The sequence below is a fragment of the Lineus longissimus genome, chromosome 9, assembly GCF_910592395.1.
Source record: "Lineus longissimus chromosome 9, tnLinLong1.2, whole genome shotgun sequence".
Classification (NCBI taxonomy): domain Eukaryota; kingdom Metazoa; phylum Nemertea; class Pilidiophora; order Heteronemertea; family Lineidae; genus Lineus; species Lineus longissimus.
The window spans coordinates 19790797-19817896 of record NC_088316.1 but is presented as its reverse complement, the minus strand read 5'-3'; the positions used below and the strand labels follow the sequence as shown (position 1 = coordinate 19817896).

The 27100-nt window shown below is 42.2% G+C and overlaps 5 protein-coding genes across 11 annotated transcripts; 1 reads left to right on the top strand and 4 right to left on the bottom strand.

Annotated features, from left to right (window-relative positions):
* Positions 1-539: 539 nt before the first annotated feature.
* On the bottom strand, positions 540-2704 carry LOC135493484 (uncharacterized). Its single transcript, XM_064780853.1, has 3 exons — positions 2547-2704; positions 1880-2121; positions 540-1431 (listed from the first exon to the last, which is right to left on the bottom strand). The coding sequence occupies exons 1-3, from the start codon at positions 2596-2598 to the stop codon at positions 1180-1182; spliced, it is 546 nt and encodes a 181-aa protein (XP_064636923.1). The 5' UTR covers positions 2599-2704; the 3' UTR covers positions 540-1179.
* A 2247-nt stretch (positions 2705-4951) lies between these two features.
* On the bottom strand, positions 4952-10385 carry LOC135494107 (glycine receptor subunit alpha-2-like). Its single transcript, XM_064781858.1, has 9 exons — positions 10339-10385; positions 9975-10063; positions 9108-9175; positions 8559-8779; positions 7408-7490; positions 7056-7196; positions 6553-6753; positions 5753-5940; positions 4952-5334 (listed from the first exon to the last, which is right to left on the bottom strand). The coding sequence occupies exons 1-9, from the start codon at positions 10383-10385 to the stop codon at positions 5113-5115; spliced, it is 1260 nt and encodes a 419-aa protein (XP_064637928.1). The 3' UTR covers positions 4952-5112.
* Positions 10386-11189: 804 nt separating this feature from the next.
* Positions 11190-13525, bottom strand: LOC135493997 (uncharacterized). The gene is made up of 4 exons (XM_064781717.1): positions 13457-13525; positions 12664-13121; positions 11959-12129; positions 11190-11612 (listed from the first exon to the last, which is right to left on the bottom strand). Exons 2-4 carry the CDS (start codon positions 13042-13044, stop codon positions 11229-11231), a joined length of 936 nt encoding a protein of 311 aa, XP_064637787.1. The 5' UTR covers positions 13045-13121; positions 13457-13525; the 3' UTR covers positions 11190-11228.
* A 1528-nt stretch (positions 13526-15053) lies between these two features.
* On the top strand, positions 15054-24277 carry LOC135494180 (inositol polyphosphate-4-phosphatase type I A-like). 4 transcript variants are annotated; one of them, XM_064782023.1, is made up of 19 exons: positions 15054-15168; positions 16045-16225; positions 16660-16724; positions 16988-17078; positions 17368-17610; positions 17841-17959; positions 18112-18219; positions 18557-18636; positions 18824-19153; positions 19242-19299; positions 19430-19646; positions 19871-20142; positions 20305-20505; positions 20670-20921; positions 21175-21560; positions 21834-21931; positions 22195-22301; positions 22591-22745; positions 23037-23618. In XM_064782023.1, exons 2-19 carry the CDS (start codon positions 16096-16098, stop codon positions 23161-23163), a joined length of 3039 nt encoding a protein of 1012 aa, XP_064638093.1. In that variant the 5' UTR covers positions 15054-15168; positions 16045-16095; the 3' UTR covers positions 23164-23618. The 4 variants fall into 4 exon arrangements, with proteins under 4 accessions (XP_064638093.1, XP_064638094.1, XP_064638092.1 ...); XM_064782024.1 differs by having other exon boundaries at positions 15064-15190; positions 23484-24277; XM_064782022.1 differs by having other exon boundaries at positions 15064-15190.
* LOC135494183 (L-aminoadipate-semialdehyde dehydrogenase-phosphopantetheinyl transferase-like) lies at positions 24273-27099 on the bottom strand. 4 transcript variants are annotated; one of them, XM_064782030.1, is made up of 6 exons: positions 26996-27099; positions 26353-26539; positions 25941-26157; positions 25705-25829; positions 25199-25420; positions 24273-24931 (listed from the first exon to the last, which is right to left on the bottom strand). In XM_064782030.1, the coding sequence occupies exons 2-6, from the start codon at positions 26536-26538 to the stop codon at positions 24770-24772; spliced, it is 912 nt and encodes a 303-aa protein (XP_064638100.1). In that variant the 5' UTR covers position 26539; positions 26996-27099; the 3' UTR covers positions 24273-24769. The 4 variants fall into 4 exon arrangements, with proteins under 4 accessions (XP_064638100.1, XP_064638099.1, XP_064638102.1 ...); XM_064782029.1 differs by having other exon boundaries at positions 26353-26542; positions 26996-27093; XM_064782032.1 differs by lacking the exon at positions 26996-27099 and adding an exon at positions 26860-26931 and having other exon boundaries at positions 26353-26542.
* Position 27100: the final 1 nt, after the last annotated feature.

Sequence of the window (27100 nt, the reverse complement as noted above, 5' to 3'; positions counted from 1 at the left end):
CCCGAAACTGCGCCAAGACTTGCAACGTCGAGTGTGGCGGTGTTGGTAGCGCATGTAAGGACAGTGAATGCTCCTTGAAATTCGTGGAAGCGCGACTGCGCCAGCAGGGAAATAGTGAAGAAAACCTGTCCTAAGTCATGCGGTGTATGCTAATTCTCTCATGCGTCAGCACTTCCAGTTCGTTGTGGACTCCTTGAAATAAATACTCGGCTACGTGGCGATATGTCGATCCACTTTAATCACGCGGTTGACCAAATCAACATGCAGCCATATGCTGCGGGCTCGACAGCCAAGCATATTTGCATCCTTAGATTCACGACACATTTTGATTTCTTTCTACTACCAAGTATAGATTAGATATTTATTCTTTAATCCATACTTGCTACTACTGAAGTCTGTTCCCAGCTGTGACCAGCTCTCTCAGAGAGGAGGGGTGATGTACCATATTCCATAATTTAAACTCAATTGCAGCGATTCGAACATCAGTCGTGCCACTGAACCACTCTGACAGCCAAAATAACGGAGATCACACAATAAGGTTCGAAGGATGATTCAAAGCTGTATTTACTTTTTTCACAGAAATATACAGAAAGAATAATTGGCAGCACGATAACGACATGCATTGAATAAAACTTTATTTACAACGTGTAGTGAACTGCAATTCTAAAACAACTGGGTGTGGAATAAACCGCACATTAAGTGTGGAGCTAAAATGTTGGCCAAAACCTCGGCTACGCCTCGGTTTGGTCTACATTTCAGCTCCACCCTCGCGGTTTGGGTGAGACAAAAAAATACCTCCAGTTCGGTATCAATTCCTTAAGTCTATAGTTTAGCATAATATAGCATCGCAACTCTAAACCACAGCAGAGAAGTTTAGCCCTCGCTTCCAAAGCGATTCAAAATCAAATAATAACAAAATAAATTACCCCTACCACAACCCAAAAAAGGGTACTGAGGCGGCGTACAAAATGAATGTATTCCTTCAAGGAGCGAAAAAATACACCTCATTCGTCGGGGTCAAAATGACAGCAAAGGTTTGCGAAAGGCCCTGGTTTTGTATAATTTCATGTCACCTTTTCAAATTTTTCCAGTGAATAATAGCAGGTTGTATGAAGACCTGTACATACATTTTTGTACATGATAATAGCGACAGAGGGCTAAAATCTAAATCCTTAATGTCTAGAATGCCGCCTTCAGAGTCAGTAGGACTCCAAAGAAGATAACTCCGAGGTTTGCGCTCACTGAACAGCCTTTGCCGCATTTAAAAGTTACACGCATCTCTACCCCCGTGATACTCGTTAAGGCTTCGTGTGCTGTGCCGGTTTTCTCCCAGGGGATGTTTTTCTCCGTAGAATTACACTTCCCACAGCTGTGAATAGTCAGGGTAGCAGCAACTTTCAGTGAGGTAGACTTGTAGGCGACTTTTACCTCCTGAAAAATTACAGAAATAGAGGATGAATTGATATGCATGTCTTAAAGCTGCTTTAATTGCTTTACACTGTGGTTATGCGCCAGGGACTCATCGCGCAGGGCATCTTTTATCAGACTACTATAGAGCTCGTAGCTGGCGATGACCTCCAAAGACTACTATAGAGCTCGCAGCTGGCGATGACCTCCAAAGACTACTATAGAGCTCGTAGCTGGCGATGACTTCCAAAGACTACTATAGAGCTCGTAGCTGGCGATGACCTCCAAAGACTACTATAGAGCTCGTAGCTGGCGATGACCTCCAAAGACTACTATAGAGCTCGTAGCTGGCGATGACCTCCAAAGATCTATGCTGAGTGTATCATCAAAGTGAGTACGAGTATTTTACATGTACTTATATTCCCCTTATTATTTTGACGATATTGGGTTCACTGGCCTAATTATGACTTACCTTGCATTTGTCCGCGCACTTGGCCCCAGAGCCTGAACACTTTGTGGCTGGCACTGCTGGTATCTTCCTCGAACTGTCCGCCTTGTGGATATGGCTTATAATGGCCCCATGAATGATGGAAGACGACAAGAGAGTGGTCGTCCTAGTGTTGGACCACGTGTAACAAGCACTGAAACACGCCTTGCAATTTTTGTCGCTCTTCTTGCAGGACTTTGGCTTACTTTTCGGCTTACTGGCGAGGGCTGCAATAGATGCATCAATAATTTCAAACAAGAAAGTCTAGTCCGGTCCATACCAGTCCTTATCGTAAAAGGGAAAGACCCATATCGATCTTTTGAGTGGAATTTTCATCTAGTCGTTGGGAATTTGATCCCCAAGATGCAGTGGTGTGTCTACTCAAGAGAATCTTGAGCAAGCCTTGCTTGGAAAATAGCAGCGCCCGAGTGCACAAAACAAACTTTCTTACGAACGTATCGTTACGTCTGAACTGTGGGATTTCAACTAGGCATATCATAACACACATCACAATCCGCTGTATTTTCCAGTTCTTTATTGGCCACATCCAGCAAAAGATTAGGCAAGATGCATGGAAGAAGCAAGTGGAGATAATATGGCGTTAAAAACTTTTGCGACCAGCTCAACGATATATTGGATTTGAACTACTTACCACTGCAGGCTAGTATCGTCAAGACTACGATGACAACAATATAACCCTTCATATTGCTGGTTCCTCAGTCGAAGAAAAATGAAGACAAATTATTTGAGAGTTCTGAAATTCGAATGCGCGATACCGCAACTGAAGTGGCAAGTCAAAACACCCTTCTATATATTCTTCTATGAGACTAGTAACTAACCAACATTTACATTTGAATCATTTTCTAAGTTGAAACCGCGCCAGGAAGTCCTTTGGTGTAAACTCGTCCCCACTGACTAGAAATCGAAATCTCAAGTTTTCAGGTTCTCGATACTTTTGATAATCTCAAATCTCGACCAACTGGGCAAAAGAATGTTTGCCGAAACAAACCTTAGAATTACCCACAATGATTACTTCCAATTTTTATAACAATTTGATAGCAACGCCTTAGTCATTTTTTTAACATTTGAGCTGTCAAAGACTCTTGAAACACACAACTGAAATTCCTTGCCAGTTGATCAAACCAAATCGTTTGCAAACTTTCCGAGGGGGCTGTTACTCAGATTCCCATAGCTACATGTACAACGATCTTTCTTGGCGTATACTACGCCCAACTTCAGATAAAGTCAACCATCACCGCCTATAAACTCTGGAAGCGAGGTTACAAAATCAGGGCACCTCCTCAATGAAAATATTGATTTGCAGTTACCATGCAGGCTCAGAATAGACATAATATATCCATTCAGCCATCGATCTTTCTACTGTGAACACGTTGACCTGCTGAAAATAAGTAAGGAGGTCAACGCCGGCGTCACTGAGTGTCAGTATAATAGCATTTAAAATCGTTCGAATTACAGTTCCAGCGAGAAAAATAAAAAAAAACTGACCCAATTTCTGTGCATAAATATTGGCACATGAAATACATTGGCCTCGAATTCAAAGATTCTAAGTTTTTCACCCAAATTCATGACTTAAGCCTCTGAAACCTTTCTAAAACCAAAATGATATAGGTTTTGTTTGGATTATATACTTGTTTGAACCAAGACGGTTTTGACATTTCATTCTCAAAACAATGGTAGGCCTACTCAACGAATGATCAGTGTAATATAATCGATGTGTCAATTGATCGAAGCTAACTTTATGATACAACGACAGTTTTAGTCAACAAATGAATATCCTGGATGTATCAACTTTTTACCTTTGGAATGCCTTTATTGACTCACCCTGTACAATGTTATAGATCCCTGCGGTTCAATTGTCTGACCGAGATATGACATTATGTTTGCTATACTTTCCTTTCAAAATCATTGATGTCCCATACCTGCTCTTACAAGTAAGTTTATGCTCGTAATTATACACCTGCCAAATGAAGACATGGTAACCATCATTAGAATGCTTTGGCGATCGGCAGAATACAGTAGTTGTCCACCACTTCAGAATGAAAACGATAATAAAGAATAGGGCCTATCAAAATCTAACTGAGTGGATTTGGCCGACTGAATGAAAGCACGTTTAGCTCGATGTGTTCTCATGTCAGAGAATACCACGTCTCTGAAACGTTAAAGGAGATTTCGGACGACCAGCGTTTAAGCCTATACTTTTAAATTTTTACTGCCCGAGAAAAGAGACCTTCTCGTTTCCTGTTTAAACTTCTTGTGAATATCATGTAGTTCAGTTTGATTCGGCCTGCTGAGCACATGTGGACAATAGGGTCCACAGCGCGTATGTATAGAATTGCATTAATTACATTGATTTAAGATATCACCGCTGTAACACCTCCTGGTAGTCTTAAAGTAATTAGCTATGACCAACCCATTTCTATGACTGTATAGATTATCGATGACAGAGCTGGAAACTCGTCAACCTTTGAACCAGGGTTCATTTCGACCAATGCAACACACAATGGCAGAAACCGAGACATTCAGAAAACCTTTAGTACAATGTTTACCTGACGTGTTATGGTTACCTTTCACGCCAAGGCCTAGGCATTCGACCGTACAATGATGACAAACACCTGCGTCACGTTTTTTTCTATCCTAAATGTACCAAAACAACTATTATGATTTGAGTCAAAGGCACAATTATCTTCACAGCAAGAACTCGTTCCAATTCAAGTTGGTATTCGTGCGATACTAAATGTCAAGGGGTGGGACTAGACTTACGTTCAATTAATGACCCAGATTGATAGAGCACAAATCGTTTACATTCTGATAACAGATTTAGATATTCTTCTGTCTTCTATCGAGAAAACGGTAGAGAAGAGAACCTTTTACGTCTCTTAACCCTATGCCCCATAACTTGGGCAGAATATCCTGATCCCAACTTATGATACTGCCTTGACTCCTGTGCCATGCAGCCGATTGCGTTTTCCTAGGAAACACTCGGTAATTTCATCCAGGGTGTTGGGCTTGTTCACAAAAGATACGATGATCCGAACATATCACACTAAAGTTTATTGAAACAAAAATCATATCGGAAACGAAGGAATTTAGGACATCCACTAACAGAAAATACCACAAGTGCTTATTCTAAAACATCACTTATATAACCTCACACTCCAGTACATATAAAAACTTGATCTGGTACTATACAAATCATTTTAAAAAGCAAGGTATATCACCCAGTATATCATGTTGAAAATTCCAAAAGCACTCGGGAAGGCCCATTTTGAAATTTTTTCAATTCTTGACGAGGTCCAATATCGCTGTTTAGCTGGGGTCAAGTCTTCGGGCTCGGACGTTTGTGGGTCGTCTGAATCCATGGGATCGGTTCCGTTTTTGTTATCTTCAGCATGGATTCGATTTCGAGAACGGTTTCGGTTCTGAAAAAAATAGAAATGGTAATCGTGAGGTGTGCTTGTCTGAGACTGAGATGTTTTTGAAAGTACAACTCTTTCAATGTCAAGACGATGCAGGGCTGTACATGTACGTGTGAAAGGGAATTTCCCATATGAAGCCGCACAGAGGAAGAAAGAATCTAAATCGGGTCATCTTTCTGCAGCCCCAGGTTCATCGAATTCGGACTGGCCACTAAGTCTTTTCTTCCCAGCGTTTATTGGCACAGTTAAAGTAAGGACCTGGCAACGAAAGAATATGATGCACGTTTGCCCGAGTCGGAGAAAAAACAAAAGAACTACAGTCATGACTCCTGCAGGGGAACCTTTGAAGATCTTCTCCATCTTGTACCATCGAATTTTGGCGGAAAACCTCACGATTATACATGTTCTAGGCCATCCTTACCCGTACTACCATAGCAACTTTCATGAACTTCGCCTGGGCCTTCTCCTTTTTCGCTGACTCCTCCTTGTCCTCACGTCTAGCAAGTTGATTGGCAATGGCAAACTCCAACAGGGCGAGAAAAACGAAGCACAGACACACAGCCATCCAGAGATCAATAGCTTTGGAGTATGCAACTTTTGCCATGGAACCTAAAATAGTAAAAGTAACCCGACCCATAAGTGGATGCTAGTATTGTATACGCTGATGCAATTAATGGCCCTCTGCATGCCCCTCAATGTCTCTTACATTTCAAAAGGTTCGCCAGCATCGTTGGCAGTTTATGAAATGTTTAAAAGTACAGACCAAGTGCATGGGTTGTGAAAGTCAATTCATTTCCCTTGTATATGATATGACCAATAAAGGGTGCCTGCCAAGAGATAATATAGCCTTTGGATAATATTTCCACTGGTTTTATTGACAAAAAGTATTATCTGAACGTACTACTTATTTAGTGGATACCTATGTCATAGAGCACTAGACGAGATCCTAAACATAAGGGTCATATTCAACATCCCGAAGATACAAGCAGAATCTCATATCAACTCTGGTAATGACGAATCAGAGACCTCTATAATGCTTTCACGGCCTGACAGGAGGTGGCTTATGACTGGCCAATACAAGAGAAACCGTTAAGTTTGAGCGGGGAAACTGCTAGATTGGCAAGCCCATCCTTCAACCAGAGGGATACAGCGGATCGGAGCCTATTTCAATCTAGGTAACTATGCAGATGATTATGACATTGTCCGTATAGAATGACTTACTGGAGACGCTCGAGTTCATTGTAGTGATGGAAAGGACGGTCAACAATCCGAGGGAGATCCTGGCTGGCGTGGCCCTCACATCCACGAAGAACGATATGAACGAGAGGAGGACTATAAGGATACTAGGGATGTAGGTTCCAGTGATGTAGAAACCGAACAGTCTGGTTAGCTTGAACTTGACTTGAAGGCAGCTGTAAGACCCTAAAAGAGAGAAACTCAACACTGAGATCTATCTATGTTTACTGTTAACTGTTATACTATGCCTGGAGATACCAATACTGGCTTGGGTACAGGCGGGGAGAGAGCGCGAAAGGTACACATATTGCTATTGTCAAGGTTCCCCGCTACTTCACCAGTTTAATTTCGAAAGTGTTCCTATTTCACCAATATTTGATACTTTGATCCGAGATTGAACGTGGCGAATAACCGTATAATAATGGTGTTGAAATATCACCAAAGCGCTCCATGGCGAGATCGGAGCGCCAGTAGTGAGTGGGCCTTACCAGTATTATAACTGACAGTACAATTTGAAAGGTCAATGATTTTCCTGCCGATTTCAAATTCAGGTAGTTCCACTTCTTCGTTCACAACTACCGGTGTTTTACTGGTCCAGTCAAACATCACTTCCTTTGTGGTATATCCATCTGAAACGGGAATCATATATTGAGTGGGGACACTAAAGATCGACAGAAATTGTTCGGTAAGAGGAGGAACCAACAGTACTTGACAGGCTGATACACAAGCTAACACAGTTAGTCGAAACAGAAGGGGACAAAAACCGTTTCTCGGCGCGTAACGTGTTGCTATGTGTAAGAAATACTTGAAATCTTTATGGTCTTGCACACATTCTCTTACATGATTCCAGTTTCATGGGGCATTGCTGCATGTCCATTGGATAACGGACCAGGAACATTGGACAGGATAGGGTCAGCGAGATCCTGCAATGAAGAAACGTAGTCATGTCTTTTAAAGGAAGACTAGAGGCCATAGCCAGTTACGACGACAGCTTAGTTTACAGGGCGTCGCCGGCAGAGGTCTTCCCTATCTCAGAGTACATCGAAATGTCCACCTCCATCAGTAGAAGTACATGTGTCACAGTACTTCTGGTGGGCGTTGTGAAGGGTTTCGATGGCCTATAGTGGTCCATATCAGACTTTAAACCCCACCTTTAGAGCGGACATGCATGCAGAGAAACCTTAACGCCCGTCCGCCTTCGGATACGATAGTCTACCAGCAGGCCGCAGTGGCGCTGCCGTCTTCATCAACAGAGCACTGGACGTGCAGCATCAGTGCATATATTTTACTGTAAGTGGCCATTGCGACCATTCCTTGAAATCAAATGCCACCTCATCAGACAGTTCCTCAATACACGCATGATTTCAATACTAGCAAAGCGGGAAATTGTTTTGCATCTTTAAAACTCGAAAAATAGCTGCGTGCTTCTATAATCATCACAGGGTGTCATGTTCATCTCCTGATTATGTATCTTATGAATTCACTTTGCCAATATTGTAAAAGGACACTTTGAAACTGTAAATGGTACATATGGTACAAAAGACGCCATTCTGTCAAGCTTGTAAGTGAAATCAAAAACTGAAAAATATATACCTCCTGAACAACGGCTTCATGGCATAGCTGGTAAGACGGCAAGATCAAGTGGCGAGGGTTCCAAGTTCGGTCCCGCTTAAGGATATTTTTCGTTTTTTTCTTTAGACGTGAGCGTCTCTGTGACCTGTCTCGTCAATGAACTTGTTATTTGTGCAGTCAAGTGAGACCAGTTGCTGTGGGTGACTATCATCTTTTAAGTGCAGTTGGTCGTTTGGTGGTCGGGCGTTTGTGTTTTCTAACTTGGCCGTTAGTGTTTTTATGCATGCATGTTAGCTTTAACTTTGCGTAACAGTTTCGGATGGTCAAAAGGTAACAAGTAACGACACCCCCCCCCCCCCCCCTCCCCCACACACACCCGCACACTCGCACACACACCCGCCACTTCGGTATTCAGCTACCTTTGACTGTAGAGCAGACTGCCATCCGGGTGGACCCTGAGTAATACATTAGGTACTGTCACCTCGTGACGAATCGACCTCTTTTCATTCACAAAGAAGGTATCAGGTACCCAGATTTCATTGACTCTAGCATATCCCAGGGTTATGGGTGTGGAGATGTCATCGTAGGCGAGCCGGGGGTCAACCCAGCGCTGTCGGAAGTACAGATTTATGCTGTAGTCCTGAAACGAAATTGTACATTGATAATTGACCGCATTCAACAAGTTCAGTCACAAAATTTGGACTTAGCATACAAAGCAGTTCACTGCAAGCTTCGGGTATAAATGGTATTTCAGGATGGGAATAGGGACGGACATCGACTATTTCCCGGATGGGAGTATATGCATATGGCAAAGGGCCAAATCTCGGCCAAGATGCCTTATGTGATGATGATTTAAAACTTCTAAACACCACTTCCCTATGCTCAGTATCTTACGAGGATATCCAACGAATATAGACAGCCCACATTCATCTTCGGTCTTCCATAGATATCATTGTATTCTCACTTACCATCGAATTTTCATTCACCGAACTGAACTCACTAATGAACATATCGAACGTAACTTTCGTTGCTTGTCCTGAAAGGCGAGGAACCATTTGTACAGAGGCAAACACTTCCGTTAAAAAGATAAAGAAATTGGTCAAGTTATATACAGTGGAACCTCCCTTAGCGGACACCTCTCTACTAAGGACAACCTCTCTATTGAGGACATTAGTTTTGGTCCCAAAGTGGTGGTTTCCATTCAATTTGACCTGTCTAATCAGGACACCTCTCTATTAAGGACAGCACTTTTCAGCCCTGAGGGTGTCCTTAATAGAGAGGTTCTACTGTAATAGTTTTCAATAGCCTGATCAGTGTTTTTGGAGGAATACGCAATTCTCATTAAACATGTAGAGTTGTTGTGAGACCGTTGTGAGACTTGGTTTTTAATAGCCTGATCAGTGTTATTGGGGGAATACGCAATTCTCATTAAACATGTAGAGTTGTTGTGAGAATTAACACAAGTAATGACGTCTGGTGTTGCCATGATTTTCATTTGAATATCGTATAGCGTACCTCTGGGCGTTCCAAAAATGTCTTAATCACCCACATTGCATTCAATACTTCTTCTTTCCCGTCAAACGAAAGAATCGAACAAATGGGCTCAACATCCATTGTGTTCGATGAACTGCTCATTAAGACGATTATGTGGAAGATTCGAGACTTCAAATCCGAAGCTTGCTTCATACCAATGAATAGCCGTCAAATCACTTTCGATAAAAAAAACCCGTTAAATTGACACAACATGTCATGGGCAAATCAAGATAATGCCGTATATCTGATACAGAACAATTATTGTAACCTTGGACTCGTTTCATCTGGTAAGTCATCAGTACCTGCATCTTGACCTGGTCGTATTCTCTTATCATAGTTGGTGAGCATCTCATCAAGAAGTGTCTGAATGGTGTCGTTGTCAGCGGCGATGCTAAAAAAATGGATTTCTTTTTGAACCCAACCGGTACAACAGAACTACGCGAGGGCTCTCCTAAACCTGCTTCATTCCTCTCTTGATTCATGTAAGCTGCACTGAAAAATAGGCTTTTGCCGGATTTGTTTTTCAGTCGTATATACACATATCATTTCATTAATACAAAAGACACCTTGAAATGCGAACAATCTGAAAAAAGTAGTTTCGCCCAAAATCAAACTTAGTAACAAGTGTACATGAGAGTAATCAGAAGAACCAAGTCATTGACTTACCTTGGCCGTATCAGTAGAAACAGACAGGTCACAATCCACAGCAACATCTCGAGTTACACTCGCTCCGGTTGTTCAAAATGTGTCCAAACGCCGAAATAAAGCACTCGTGTATGATGGAGGTCAATTAATTGAAAGTTAGATTGATACTGCCAATTGTAAATTAGACTAACTTGATTGTAAGATACATTTGCAACGGGTTAGCTTGCTGGATGTTTAATTACAAGTGAATCTGGTAAGCTTCGGCCCAAAGAAGGTCTTCAGTAAAACTGTTGGGGTCCGTTTTCCGATACAAGTGCTTAGAGTAGGAGTCTAGTAGGGTTTATTGATTATTGATTTCCTTCTTGGTTATTGGGTGCATTGTTGATTCTTTCACGCTAAGGAACAGTTCGGGCATACGTAATATCATACCAATCAATCCTGGGTCTCTAATAATGATTTTTGGACATGGTTTGTCAATTTTAGGAGGTCTGTGGTTACATCCATGTGCCGAGGACTATAGAGTTGCACCAATCACCAATCGCCATGCTTGGACTAGTGGTTTTCAATGTCCGTCTCTCGACACAGACGAAGGAGTGAAAAAACCATGAATCTCAGGATGCCAATCGGAGGCTTCCAAGGTGAGCCCCGACCAACCGGGCGCATGATGTGGGTGCAATCCGTACGCAGTGGACTGGCCTCATCGTCCCTCACCCGAAGACAGTATGAACGGGATGACGAAATGGGAGTCAAGATGTGGGCAAAGCATCTCTAAACTCAAACTCGTGGTTTTTTAAAGTTTTATTACCATTTTACAGTACATACGGGGGAGGATGTAGTGTTATCTCCCATGAAACCAACAGTGGCTGCCTCTTTTCAACTCAGTAAGTCTATTAAAAGAAGTTTAGTATTGTCTATGTGTTCAGCTCATCAATGATTTGAAACATAAACACTGACTTCAAATGATACTTGTAACTGTCCAAACAAATGGCAAACAGCTTGTTCGTGCCCGGGATCACAGACATCCTAAAAACAGAACCGGGGACAGTCCCTTTGACTCCACGGCAAACAGCTTGGATATCCTGAATCCGTTCAAGTGTTCTATAGCCAGCACATCGGAGTTGTATCTCCATCATCTGCGTCTTGCGCTTGCCCATCTTACTGAAGGACAAGAACAGAGTGCCTCTTTTCTCGAACCAAAGGGTCGAGTGTGGTATCAGTCGGTACCAGGCGTACTTCTCCTTCGGATCCAGAGAGTAAGGTTCCGTATTCGGATTTAGCAACGACATCACGACAATCTGTCATAAAGAAAAGACCAATCTGAGTTTCACAAATCACCGAGAGATGTCTCTACTAGCTTACAGTATATCGGCAGAGGCACAACCAGTGGTTTTCAATATTGAACGCCACCTGTCGATATTTATCTGATCTAGGATGGGTTTCAGCGTGTCATCCCAAATCTCAGGGTTTTATACCGCCTCATCACCAGCAATGCGTGCAATGATTACATTAAGTGACCAAGTCACACTGAACTTGCTGTCCTAACTGTACATATTCGATACCTGCATCATGTCCGTTCGGCTCATTTGTTAATCAATTGCGACTGGTCTGTAAACTTATTGATTCTCATTCATTGAACCTCACCTTGCCCATATCAGTTATTACGACAAGGTTCCCGTGTGCATTCACAGACCAACTTGGCACATTTCTCCGAATGACAAGATCTCGGTGTTGAAGTGATTTCTTGTAAACCACGTGATAGGGCAGTCTGGAGCACGAGTGTATCATTTGACTTCGGTTCGCAACATCGTTGTCCTGAAATGGTGACGCGAATGTGTGATGTGTACACATACAAAAAGCCGATCGAGAGTGCGTTGGAAAAGCTGAGGTTGACAGGCGGTGCTCTTTGCAAGCTAAGACTATATATTTCAAGTTTTTGCATCAAGTAGTTCCTGGGAATGCCAGTGGATAATGACAATCATGAAAATACCAAGTCCATTAGATATTAGACATTAGAATTATCTTTCAGGCGAGTTTGCCAGGCAGCAGATCCACATGCGCTAACAATGTCGGCGCGGTTTGGAGGTTAAGAGTGCTTACTTTCCAAGTGGTCCTATCCTGGCCTCGCCTTTTGGTCGTGACTTTGACCTCGCAAGACCGATTTCTCGGGGTTATTGCTATTCTCTCGTCATATGCAACACTTCCATCACAACTGTTGGCTTTTGGGCTGAGCTAGGCCTATTACAAGTACCGTGTGTAAAATTTCACAGCGCATAAACAAAACTTCTGTGGAATATTTAGTCAACTTCGGCCCCTAACCACGCTTTATGGCAACGAGTTATACTTCACCTGTTTCTTTATCTCATAGATATCGAACCGATAAACAGAATATGCCTTTAATCCTGACCTTCTCTTCCTTCCATAGTTCATCAGGCACAGGATAAAGTTCCTGTACGATGAACTGCCCCTGAAACGCTTTCTTTTCTTTTCCGGTAAAATTGGAGCATAGCCACAACTACCCGTCTCTATTATCAAAAAATACATGGAAACCTTCGTCATGTCAGCAATTAAGTAATCCTGATATCTCGGTAAGGCAAGAAACCTGATGCCCAGCTCCTTGGTAATCTTGACCCGACGCGAATATCTAAAAGTGCTTTTGTATTTCTTGAAAAACATAATTTCCCTCGCCTTTGAGTTGACCATGTAGAATTGGCCCTTATATAGCCCCATGGCACCTCCATACTTGAACTTGTTCAAGCTGAAACGGGATAACTGCTGGAACTTGCTGGTAACGTTCGATGTTGGATCTGAAAGAGAAGGTTTGCTGTCAGTTTGGCGGGGCGTCGTCGGCTAAACAAGAAACGTTATGACGACTACCGGGAAAGGAAGTGTATTTCCATTGATTTGATGACGGATTAAGCTGCTATGGAAACCTCTGGCCTGTGATTACACTTTAAGTCTAACAAAATAATTGATTTCACCCCTTCTGATATGAAGACGCAGGTGATGATATTGCATTTGCCACAATGTGGCTATAAGACAGACAATCATTTTATTATTTAAACAATCGATCTTATCACATTAACTTCATTTTTAGAACACTAAGCCGTTTTCCAATGAGATTGAGGAGATTATAACCTACCTTTGAAAGTACTGTAGTCGTGATAGTGCCTCAAATATGGCTGAAAACAACAATATAAATAATGAAACAATATTGCCGCAAAATGGCTGCCATTTGAATTTTCTCTCTCCAGGTAAGTTTGATTATTCAACGCCTTCATTTGCTCTGAAATCCAGAAGAAGTTGACCAAAATAGGCACGAATCAGGAGACGCACTCCAAGGGCATAGACATCCGAAGCGACTGGACGCCGCTGTTGTTGATGACAATGATTATGATGATTATGATGATGATGATGAAAATAATATTACACCCATGGAAACACACACGGTCACAGCCTAGGCCTAATCCAAAAGCTTTTACCTGGCCATAAAAGCAACAGGACACACAAAAACTGTAGCCCGAGAAGTGACCCCTTCACAGCAAAACCAGGCGCGAGCATGTCGCTCTGAGCTAGGCAGGTCAAAACGGACTGGTTGTTCATTTCACTGTTGTGTGCCTCTTGTGAAATCGGAGCACATCAATTTCTTCCATTACATATATCTACCGGTGTCATTTCAGTTCATCTTTTGTACACGCGCCTCCTTTCACTGTGACGTACACAACAAGACTTACCTTATTCGCGATTTTAAGCTTTACTCCTTTCACATTCTTATCAAGATCACTTTGACAATCCGACTTGTAGGAACTGAGCTGGCACATTTCCGTGACCTTGTCAAAGTTGTAGGTCAAACACTCCGACCTCCAGGCACACTCCCGGGCACAGTCGAGGGGGGACCTCATCGACCAGGCTAGTAGGTAAGGTCCGGTGATCACCACGCGCTTGCCACCCAACTCGACGACAGTGTAATGCGATGTCCGGAGATCAGTATGCCCATGAGAAAACCGCGAGAGTAACAGGAAGAGAAAAGATAACTCCTTATTTGAAAAGAATGCTGATTTCATTTCGTTGTCACAGGATAATTTCTTACTCAGAATCCGAAAAAGGAAACGTAACGTGTTGGTCTCGCGATTCGTCGAAGCCAACGAAAGTGTTAGCCTGGTTCACCCAGCCTGGGGGTTTAATGTTCAATTTTGGTTTTAGATACACGAGTACTTATATAGATTTTTTTCTAAAACGTCTGATTTTAATCCCTTACTATGTTCACTAAGCGGTATTTGAAAATTAATTCGAGATCCTGCTTTTTATATGCAACATATCGATAGTCCCTGCTTGTAAAGGATAACACGTTTAGATAGTGGCTTGGGCTACAGGCAGGATGGATCGACTGTATCCAAGTGACCAATAATGTCTCTAGACTGGGATCCTGTCCTGTTCTACGTCAGGTGAATAGGGATGAAACTTGCGTGTTATTCGCTAAGGGGACAGACAATCCTACAATTAGGCCTACTTCTTGTAGTATTTGCAAATGACCCGGCAGATGACCAACTGAGTCCACACATACGCTAAATTAACACGCAGCGATCGGGAATATTGATAAATGCACCAAAAGATGATGCGTGCTGACTATTGGCGTCAGAAAATAGTTTGATGTATTGTTGAATTAACCGCCGAACAATAATCGTCTGCACAACACTGACGAGCAGTAGAGGTCGATACAGGTTTGGACTCACTGTTAGTGTGTTTACTCGACGCATTGATATTGGGGTCGATAGTTGGTTCACATCGTGTACATATGTACAGTGACTAATGTGCAAATAGCAATAGGTTATAGTAATATCTGCATTTCTCCGGGTAAGTCGGTCAGATGGGCAAGGTAGGTGAATATTCTCTCACTATGTCCTGTCTTCGGAAAGGCCATTGGTAGCCACATCTATCAGCCCGTCTTTGCCGTCGTTTATAGTCTATATTGGTGATGTTTATAGTGGGTGGTGAGGGGGCTTGTTTAATTGTTAACTCTATCATGCGTATCATGCGATACTGTACACCCAGTGACCGCAATGGCATCCTCAGGAAATCGGGGGTTAATGTGCAGGGTTGGAGAAGCGAACATTAACCTATGATTTCCTCAGGATGGCATGAGTAGGCCTGTCAGAAGCACAGCATGTACGTGTAGGTCCACATGAAATGATAAAATGATTAGACGCTATTTAGCCAATTGTCCCTACTCAAAGATTGTATTTGAGGACGTTAAGTGTCCCCTCAGGAGTCCGGATCACAATCCAGCAAGCATGCATGTTCATCTTATGATGACTCCTTGACCTTTCATAACGAGAATGTCAACAGTTTTGTATCAACGAAACATGTCCTATGACTCATGAGTTAGTAGTAGGCCTAGATTTTTGTTAGGCCTACAGCACATTCCATCTTGATCAGACATCAAGATCAGAGCAAGAAAGTTCTCTTTTAAACATTCATTGATCAGAGTTATGAACATCAGTATCAAGTATGTTTGGTTGTTGGATACTTTTCAGTCCTCTATCAAGTTCATAGGGTTTTGTGTTGTCTGTCTTCATGAGGCATCTTAAACCTTGTTGCTTGCAATTGGTTCTGATGCTTGGGATATACAGATTTGGACTGAAGGGCTAGATGAGGCCTATTTGCCAATTTCAAACGACCCACATTGATTCCAAAAAACCTTTAATTGACGTACTCCTAATTCATCTGAAGGCACATAAACCAAAATGAAGCACTAAATGGTGATATGACAGAACCAGACCCATGGAGCACAACACACAGGAACTAGCCCACCTGGCTAGGAAGGCCAATCCCAGCAACTTTGACAAGGAAGGGACGCTGTATCTCTTGGAGGAGACTAGTCAGGGCAAGGGTTCAAAGAAGGACCATCAAGGTAAGTCAACAGTCACGACAGTGGATGGGTTCACTTCTGTAGGGAGACATTTCTGCTGTTAACCAGAAACAGCCTCAGCAAACACATCTTTGAATACCAAAGTCACTTGTATGCTCCTCCCCTTGCACACACTACATAAGCTCAGTCATCAGTGCGGAGTGTTCACTCACAGGGTGCAGCAAATAGTTTCCCGCTTTTGGCATAGATTCGACTAGTCATAAGGTTTACGGACCAAAATTTTAAATGTCCATAGAATTCCTCAGTCCATGAGTCAAAGAAACTGGTGATGCAACCTAGGCCTATGATACTTGTTATGGAAAGAGTTCTCTGTACCAATTGTAAAGAGACTTCAGAATGCCACTTAAAGGTTACCTTCATTATATCTCAGAGAAACCAACCCAAAAGTACGAGACACTTTCCTTGATACATTTCAGAATTTAGAGAAAAATGGTTTCTTCTGCGAGGAAATTTGCTGTTTTACTTCTCCTCAGCCAAAAAGGTATGTCAGATATTAGGTCTTAGTGATAGAGACACTATTCATGTCATGCTAGTATGTTTCCAAAAGATGCACATTTTCGAGGTGCATATTTTAGTCACTAAGTTTTCAAAAGGTGCATGTATATATCTTAGTCAGTATGTTTTCAACAGTGCATATCATAATCACTATGTTTTCAAAGGGTGCATGTGATATAATATCGTTTTCAAGGTGCATTTTCTTAGACAGTAAACTCTGGGTTAGGCAATAGTCTTCATGTTTTTCAGGACTCGGACCCTTTAGGCCTGATTGTTCTAGAAAGGGTAAAAGCAAAATCTGTTTCATCTGATGACAATCGATTGTTTGCCTTTCAACTTGGTAAGTTCATGGTGTGGATGTACTGAAATAGAAACCAGTGTTAACTACATCCTACTATTTCTGTTGAGTAAGATTTCTCCAGCACCAGACTGACCATTTAGTCCACTGTGCTTCAAGTCAATAGTCTTCCATGGTAGGAAAAATATTTTACATTATGACTTGTTATGACCAAGGACGTAAACAAAAAACACCACACCAAAAGATTTCCATTTAATCTTTTAACCTAAATCTATATGGCCTGAAAGTAATAACTGGGCAAGACTCTGTGTAACTTTCTGTTCAATTTCAGTTTTTGAAAATGACGATGAAGCTGTCTCACTAGCAGCACCATCTGGCAATGATCAAGATGTCTGGATTGAAGCCATCAACAGTGCTGGCTATGAATACATGAAGAAGCTCATCTTCAGTCTCCGGGACCAGCTTATGAACAAGATGGGTCACTTCCTTCCCAAGTTAGCGCTCTCTGTGCCCATCGATTCAGACAGGAGGACTGCTGTCACTGGCGAGGAGGCATTCTTTGAGTTTTCACTTCGTAAGTTTGTTAACTTTAAATGGGACAGACAAAACCGCCCTGATGTGTTCAGCATTTGTAATGGGGACTGTAGGACAGGAGCTAGGGGGTCAGATTATGTCTGGAGATTGTCAAGGTGATCTCGGACTTGTGTTTCAAGATGCCTAGCCATAATTTGATCATTAAGGGTCAAAGACTTCACAGACTGGGCATGATGTTTTCCTGATGGATATTTCTCCTGCTACTTCTAGGCTGCGACGGGTTATCTGTTGGACCAGGCGGTGAAGAACCCAATACTATGGTTGTTATCAGCAAGGTGTCTCCACAAGATGATACATGCCGAGAGCTCACTCGCACTGAAATTGAGTTGGTAAGTGTATTTTTCAAACAAATTTTGTTTTCCATTGTCAGGGTTGTGAATTATCAGTCACCCTCTTATAGTTGATCATCAATGTTCCCCAAAAGCAACACATGCATGATAAGGTGACAATTGTTAACTCCATTCACCCTGTTGTCTTTCAGAACACATGCAGCCCAGTATTCATGAAGACATTGTGTTTTAGTAGTGCTCAAATATCAACAGACACTCGCATTAAGCTGGAAGCCAGAGACATGAGTGAAGGAGTAATAGTAGGTATTGTACATGGACATTTTGACCTGTGGTTCTTACATTGCTAGGCCCTTGCGATATGTTAACCCTACTAAATCGATAACTGATTGCCTAAGTTTTGAACAGGCAATCCGAATGCGAGTCAAAATGCTTTCCAATCAAATGTGTCACATGCTTGCCTGCTCTTATTATGCATCAAAATCACAATTACAATCATGTAAGCTCAAAGGAGAGTATGGAGTGGTACAGTCGCTAACTTATATAATTGTGGTGTTGGTGAGATAAGCAATAGAAACCAATACTGATATGTTTCCAAAGATCTAAGTGTAAATAACCATCACAATTTCTCTTCCACAGAGACGAGAGCTCGGTTGTGCCTTTTTTACGATGAGGTCTTTGACCTCATCTCCTGCCAGCACCCTTCAATGCTCACTCAGGTAGGAACTTAAAGGATTTTGCACTGACACTAGTCTGAGACTGAGAATGTGAGGAATACTTATTACAGTAGTAGTAGTTGCAATCTAAAAGATACATGGTACCAGTGTCGAGTTTCAAAACCAGTCAAGGCAACCTTTTGTAATTCTGGCATACTTATTTCGGACTACATCGAACCTATATTTTCAGGGATGGTAATGGCACAATTACAATAACTGCCTGGCAAGATGATTCGGATACTGGAAGCATGCAGTCAGCTGAAGGAACCGAACTGGAAAGCCAACTCGCTCAAAATTGTGCCACTAGCTGTGATAAAGCCAATGAAAACCATATTCTACCACCAGCCAGTCCAGCTCAGTCACGGACACACACAAGAGACCATGTCAAACAGTTATCAGTATGGTTTGGTGACATCCTCACTCGGGCCTACAGGTTCCCGGCAACGAATGGCTCAGAGATCAAGGTGCATGAATTTCTCGGGGAAAGCAAACTTACGTATTACTTGCCACAGAAACTTCTGTAAGTATAATGATAAGAGAAGGGTATCTACTATCATTGAAACTTCACATCAAGTTTCAATATTATCATCTAACTTGTCCTTTTTCAGAACAATTTTTGAAAGTGAAGATGAACTGATGCTACAGAGGCTGGAAGATATTGGCAAGGTGAGTTGACAAAGGGTGATCTGATTATATACACTCCCTTAGAATAGACTTGACATTGAATCCCTCGATATTTGATGTCCTCCAACATAAAACTCCAATAATGAAATACGAATTTTTGCTCAATTTCCAGTTACCAAAAGTCTGGGAAAACATACAAACTACGCACCTTGAACAATTTAGGAAATCACTTAAGCTCTACAAAGAAAGGCTGAAGTACATTGAAGAGTATGATGGGCCACCCTTTGTGCCGTCCACAAACATGAAACGTTTGATCCGTCACACCGAGTTCCTGCCAACTAATCTCCACCAGCAGCGACTGGATGTGACATCAGAGGTGGCACCAAAAGGTAGGCTGTCGAATGTCATGTTTATACTTTCATACACAGCGATCTCTAAAGAATGTGCTTTACCATTGCCCTCGACACAACTATCTTTCTTACCAAGAGTAAAGCCTACTAAAACCAAGGAAACATGATGGTTCAGTGTTTTCATGCTACGCAAGGGGAAATGTCTTCTTAAACATGTCAGTACTATTGTTTTCTTCAATAACGTTGCTTTCCTTTTAATCAAGGAATATCCTACGACACCACAACCTGTGGACTCTTCACTTCCTTCACGTTACGCTATCGCCAAGGAGGTCTCAGGAGACTAATGCAACAATTCAAGGAACAATTTGCCGCTAAATTCAACTTCAAACCACGTTTAGATGAACTGTGGTATCTTTTGACTTATGTTAATAAGCTGCAGATGGATGTTCACTCTGAGGGTGAGGTGTTTTGCGACGGTGCTGAGAAGGGACGGAAGTCAGAATTAAAGAGCACTGCTAGTCAGTTCTTATTGAAGGTAAGTGATCGCTACCATACTTCATGTTTCAACCTTATGCCTCTGAGGACCATTGTCAGCTTAAGGTCATTAACAGTTGCCATCAACTCCCTCAAGTCAGGATAACTAGTCAAAACATAGGCATGCAATGCATCGCAAATGATTGTCATGACTTTGTTTCAGGTGCGTCAACTGTTAGACTTCTGTGAGGAAGACTTGGTGCAAGAGTCACTGGAGACGTTCACCACCACGATGACGGAGAATAAGAATGGGGCAATCAAGACAAAGAAGAAGAGGCGTAATAGTCTCACACAAATCCTCAATTTCAAGAAGCACCGACGAAAAAGTGTCGATGTGAACATGAACTTTATGGTGGAATCTTGGGTGAGTATATAGGCACTGATGACAGTCGGTGTAAATTAACAATTTTGTGCCCTTCAATTTTTGGGAAATTTCTCCAAATATATCATCATATACATTATTCTGTGATGTTTGGATCATCATTGGAGAATATACAATGTATTTGAAAACACATGTTATTTCAACAGGTCTCGCTCAAATCCTTGGTGGAGACGCTAAGTGTCAATTTCGAAACTAAGACGGACAAGATCATATCAAAGGGCCGTGGGGTGATGCGAGAGGAAGCTGAACTGCTCATCCAGGGAGTGCTGCGTGCTGTAGAGAACATCTGTAGGCTCATACTCAACTCTTTGGCATTCAAGATCATAGTGGAGACCAGTCCCAATGTCTCACTGTGGCATACGATACGATTCAGGAGGAATCTATGCTACTCTCAGGGGGTAAGTCAAGTGTTGATATACAAGATTTTGCACGACCAGCAATTCAGCTCCCTGTTAAAAGTATGGGTCAGGTCAGTTAACTAGATTCAGCCTGCTAAACATGTGGCCATTCCCACAAGAGGGAAAGGTTCCATTCAGAACCTCACTGGAACTACTAAGTGACACATAAACACTGATGATCATAACCTGTAGTGTTGTAGGCTGAGTAAGATTTGCCATGACCTCTTTTACTGTAGCTTTCAATATTTTTCAGCTGTCCGCTTTAACTGTAGGTGTGATGTCAGGAATGTCAACTTCTATTCGTAATGAGGAGTTACTCGAACAGATCTCAAAGATAGGAATTCTAGTCAGTTTCGAGTGTTTGCTCAGTTGTTTTGGAGATGAAATAGCAATGCTGGAAGACATGGTCGCGATTCTTAAACAACTTGATGACGTCAAATTCCGGATCTATCCCTCCAATGGCGACAAGACTAGCATGCCACGCCTTTGTCAAGTCAGACCTTACGTCATAATGGAGATACCGTTACCGCCACATGAATTCAATCTTCTACCCGTTGATCTCAGGGAAGGGCATTTGATTGACATCCATACGTGTATGTTCAACGTTGGTGTCAATGAACAGGCTACTTTGGGAGAGAAGTAAGTTCACCTATGTATAAAGTAAAGGTACAATCATAGCCCCTTACAACATTGGTGTGCATTGATGTACTGCCAGTTGCTATGATCATAACACTACTTTACCTCACTTCACCTTGACTGTTGCAAACTATCAGGATCAACCATGCCTTCTACACATGTAAAATGTCATGATGCAACGTCACTTGTCACAACGAACTGAACGCTGCATACATGTAGTGACATCAGCCCAGTCTGCAGTTCTTACAACAACACTATGATGACTTTCTACTTCAGACTCGGTGTGGATGAACTCGAAAAACACATCAACAACAAAGGGTTTGAGATTTTATCTCAGTACAAGGAGGAGTTTTTGAAAAGCTACCAAGAGCCATGTGAGTATTCTTCTCATTTAGCTCATTGTCTCTTCAGTTGATAATTAGGAAGACAATTTACAACCATTTTGAAAATCAAATACAGATGTCCTTGGATTTGGACTCGGAAAGGTTGCATGCCTATTACCCGTAAGTAATAGAAGCCATTCCATTTACATAAAGACTAAACAAGCTATGAGGTGAGGAGAATGAGTTGATAGCCATGTTCCTCAAATCTAAATATCCTTGTCCAACCTTTCTGAAATGTTAATGTTCCATTTCAGTGACATCTGACACCCGGCAGACATTAACAGAGCGAATGTCTGCACTCAAGCAGAGCGTTGCTTTGAAGAAATCTCGCAACACTGCAATATTGCACATCTCTGATGAAGTAAGTACCACAGTCCACTACTTTTGGATATTCACGTCCAGTACTTCTTATAACTGCCAATGGCTAAGGACAATAAAATGAGGACAGCCAAAGGCAAAGGAAAGCTAGTTGGAAGCCATTCAACTCAGCCATGCCACTCAGGCTGGACCCTGCTGACTTTTATTGGCAGTTTTCCTTCTCTGAGACTGGTTGCCAACCAATGCAAGGCCAGTCTCATGCTATCAATTCTTCCTTTAGCAGTCATTCTAGAAACTTTGCAGGACCTAACCCTTTCATTTCATCTTGACAGATTGCCCGAATGATAAGGGCATTCAGATTCACCTGTTGTAAAAGTTCTCGGGACCGAACATCGATGGGTATCACTCTCGAACAGACGATGATCCTGCAGAGAGAACATCAACTGGCACAAAAGGTCTTCATGAGAGCACTCGATTGTTTCAGAACGTACGTATTAAACATTCCATCGAGTTTGTTGTAGGAATTTACACAGGTGTGCAAGTGCCCCACAACCTGCTTATTAGCCTTGTGTCAATACTGTTTCATAAAGTCTTGCTGCTTTGGGGGAAAGTTGGCATGGGTGACATAGTGCCTTTGTCTTCCAGTGCATGTATGAACAACAATCACATGCATGGAGACTGCAACAATGGTAAATGACAGTGAACTGCACCACCACAGCTTGCTATAAACATGACATGCATGAAAACATTTTCACAGTCAGTTTCCATGTCATTTCAGTGATGGTGTGAGGCGGGCAAACGCGATTAAGAACACTGGAAAACGGCACTATGACTTCGCCACAATGCGTGTGATGGCATTACCAACACTCTACAAACCCCCAAGTGGTTGTTACAGGCCCTTGTAGATGTAGACAGTGTAGAAATCAAGTTGTGTTCGCACAACTGATGTTAAAGGGAGACTATAGGCAGGGTCTCAGTGGGCCAGATTGAGTTTAAAAAGTTTGCCAATAGATGTATTTAGAAGGTCAGAGTCATGACAGAACATCGGCAATCACACTTTTATGAGAAATATTTCTATTACTTGTCAAACCAGGCCTAGCTACCATCAGTCGCCTGCCAATAGTCCCCCTTTGAGCTTGTTTTATGAATTACTGTAGATTGCTCTGCTGTTCGTTGCCGCTCGTGGAATCGGAATCAAATATTTACGATACAAGTGTTATTTCAGCGATGGTGTGAGGCGGGCAAATGCCATCAAGAATACAGGGAAAAGGCACTATGACTTCAGTGCAATGAGAGTGATGGCGTTACCGCTTCTCTACAAGCCACCGTGCGGCTGTTACAGACCCGTCTAAAGGAGTTCTTCAAAGTGATATACAATGTATGATGAAATCTAGCAGGCAGTGCATACCTGCAATAGGCAAAGCCCCACTCCATGTACAAGAAGCTAGCAAGTATCACTGGACAGTCAGGTGGAGTCATGTCAAGGGTGTACAGAATAATGAAAACTCTGTTGTTATTATTAATAAGAATCTTTTGCTCTCATATAATTTATTACTATTCAGGTCAATGCTTTATTTTTGATTATTGTTAAATTTGTATTCTAAAAGTAAAAAACATGGTCGCGGGTAGTCTATGATCTCTGCTTGTTTACATCTTGGTGAACTTGCATTTTCAAGAGTCACTCTGGTATTTCTGTAATTCATTAGGCCAATGCTGGTACGTTTGATTTGTTATTAAATTTGAAATCTATTTAGTAAAACAAACATAGTCTCCGGTAGTCTTTGAGCTCTACTGGTACAGGGAAGCTTGCATTTCTTGGAACTATACTTTGGTGCGACATACTGCCTGGACCAGCGGATGAACTGAATAGCGAAAACTGTATTTTGTCTCACATGTCCATGCATTCCTACTGAATTCTTTTGTCAGTATTGATTAATAAGCAAGAATAACGAATTAATCATTCTTGGTGCTACTGTGTACTACCAGTCGATAGAAACAAAATAAAACAAGCGTATAAACTAAGAACTTTGTTTTATTGAAAGCCTTAATAGCAAGCACATGCAAATGAAGATGAAACACACCTTCTCGATCAATCTTTAATCTTTTCTCGAAGTGTTGGCTTATAGCAGGCTAGGCTGCAAAGCCATGTCAAACAAGCTTGCCATTGCAACATTCTGGTCCGAGGCCCAGAGAGGTACACTCGAGAACAAGCTTGCCCTTGACATTCTGGTCTTCAGACCTTTGGAACTTTCAAGTTCATGTCTGAAGATAAAACAGTCATTTCAGTCCATACATGAGATCTGCAATTTTTCCAATTGCTGATTGTTCTTGAAACTGTCCTTTCTGAAATATTTAAACACCCTGTCCGAAGAGTCACACCTTTGTCATGGCTATTGTTATCAAGTAAGGTTGGAGGTTTTAGCGTGTTGGCCCAGTGGCCCATGAAGCCAACCTGGGACTGACACTTGTCAGGTGGATGAGATAACCATTAGGTAATCACAGAGCCTCAAATCATGATCCTCCTGGCGATTCGTCTTTCTGATCAAACGCTTCCCAGTAATCCAAGTCGGTCTCTAAACATGGTTGAGCTGACACAACCAGCTGACTAAACGATAAAATCTCGAACAGTCCCGAGGTCATCATTCCATCACAGTCACATTCTTCATTCTGCCCCTGCAAAATAATAACAACATGAGATTTGAAAGTGAAAATGAGCTAATAAGTCAAGGTTTGTTTGTCTGACATCACGCAAGTTACTTATAGTACACATCATTCACTGACAGCGATGACCCAATATCAATAGCAGGTAGTGTTCACCCAGAAAGAGCATTAAAAACGCATTAAAGGAAATAGCAGTCTTAAAGGATTACCCTGAACACAGTTTTACACCAGCAAAATTATTTTGGGATCGAAGTATACAGAATGTCTGGAAAATACTACCTGATGAGTGGTTTTCCTGACAGCCACAGCAGTACAATGGTGCTCATCCACCATCGTCTCATGGAACTCCCACATCACCTCCTTGATTCCATCAATAAACAACACTGTGTCCTTTGTCAGGTTTCCTTGTCGTAGTTGAGGTGTGCTGATCTTGAAGCTCAGTCTCTGCAGGCTGTATCCTATACCTATGCCAACAGCTTTCACATAGCTCTCTTTGAGACACTGCAAATAACGAAGCCTTAATAAGGTTGAGATTTAAACCTATTCCCATACCAGTAAGTCAACAAAACCAAGCTTTCACATCTTCAGATTGGAGAAGTCTTCATCATGGCAATCGAAGGTTGTCTTTGGAGTAATCATCATCTGAGTTCAGAAGGGGCTTTTCATTGCATGCAGCTTTCAACATGTTAAAGAGCTGGCACAGTGTAAGCCTGATGAATGATAAACCCTTATCCATCTCTGCATGAAAATATTTCTGCAAATGCAGGTAGCAGAATCTTACTCACCCAGAATCTATAAAACCTTGCCAATCTCCCCGAGTCTGTCATAGGTTCCTTTATGGCTTCCCATTCATCATCTGTGAATTGCCTTCTCATAGTGTGAAAGAAATCAGCCACAGACTTACTGCCCCCTGAAAATAACGAACAAACATTGCAATAACCTAACTGAGGAGCCCCACTGGTGGAGTGGCTCGACATTAAGATATCTGCTGCCTAAAAAGTTCTGGGTAAATCTTACTTACTGGGCTGTGTGATTTCCATGACATCAATTCCCACATCCTTATCGAATTCAGTTGCCAAGACTGCAAGTTTCCCTTGGTGAGACACATTGAATGAGAAATGTGTTGCCACAGTGTTCACAAGGAAAGGTTTGCCTTTCTCTGTCCTATCCAGCCTCACATCTCCGTAGGGTATTTGCAGTGTGTCCGAGATGGCCTTCCTGAGAAGCAATCTGCCAGCCTGCAATAACAAACACCCTTGCGACTGAAAATGCTGTCCTCAACAGGGAGGTGTCCCAATTATTAATGAAAATAAAGACATCAAAGTTTATACAGGAACAACTGCCTTGGGGCCAACTCTCCTTAACAGAGAGGGTGTCTTCCTAAGGGAGGCAACCACTAAGGAAGGTTCCACGGTGGCCGGTGCTCAACTCACCATAGCAGATTTCGCATCTCTTTTGAAGACAAATTTCCCTATCCTATTCTTCTCCTCCATCTGAACACACTGTGCAGCCAGCATCCACTCTGCTTTGGTCGGCCTCCATGACCCGAAATTAAACGCCCAACGTAAAGCAGTCCGAGCAACATTGGAAGCACTCATTTTTGAGTCCGACACAGACATGCTTCTGAAGTCAAGAAAGAAATGTAAAATCAGCTACAGTAGCCATGTAAAACAGATAAGTTGGTTGGCATGTTTTCACCAGTTGTTCCAGTTCTTGGAACGATCGAAGGGATTGGAGGTTTTTCTCTTTTCACCAGTAGAATTCTGAGAGGTGATAAGATATCGCCAACACCAGGTCAGAGTGACAATAGGCCCTATGAGTGTCATGAAAAATCTGTTCGTTTCTTCAGTCATGTCAGTAGGCTACAGGCCTAGGCCTAGAACTTGCTGCCACTGAAGGACTGCAAACAGAAACACTATACTGACTATCGATCAACACACTTGATAATACGGCTCAGGGCCGAGTTCACAGTAAGGTAACCTCGACCATATCCGCGCGGGTCGAGCCAAGCCTCGTTGATTTACCCGAGGCGAGCCATACATTTTTAGTGCATACACAATGGATGGACTGTCATACCGAGCGCTCTGGTATTGCAGATTATTCGCTTGGCTCGAGATTACTCATCCTATAGAAAAACACTTGACTGGTCACCGGAAGCTTACGCCCCCAAATCGAGTTCAG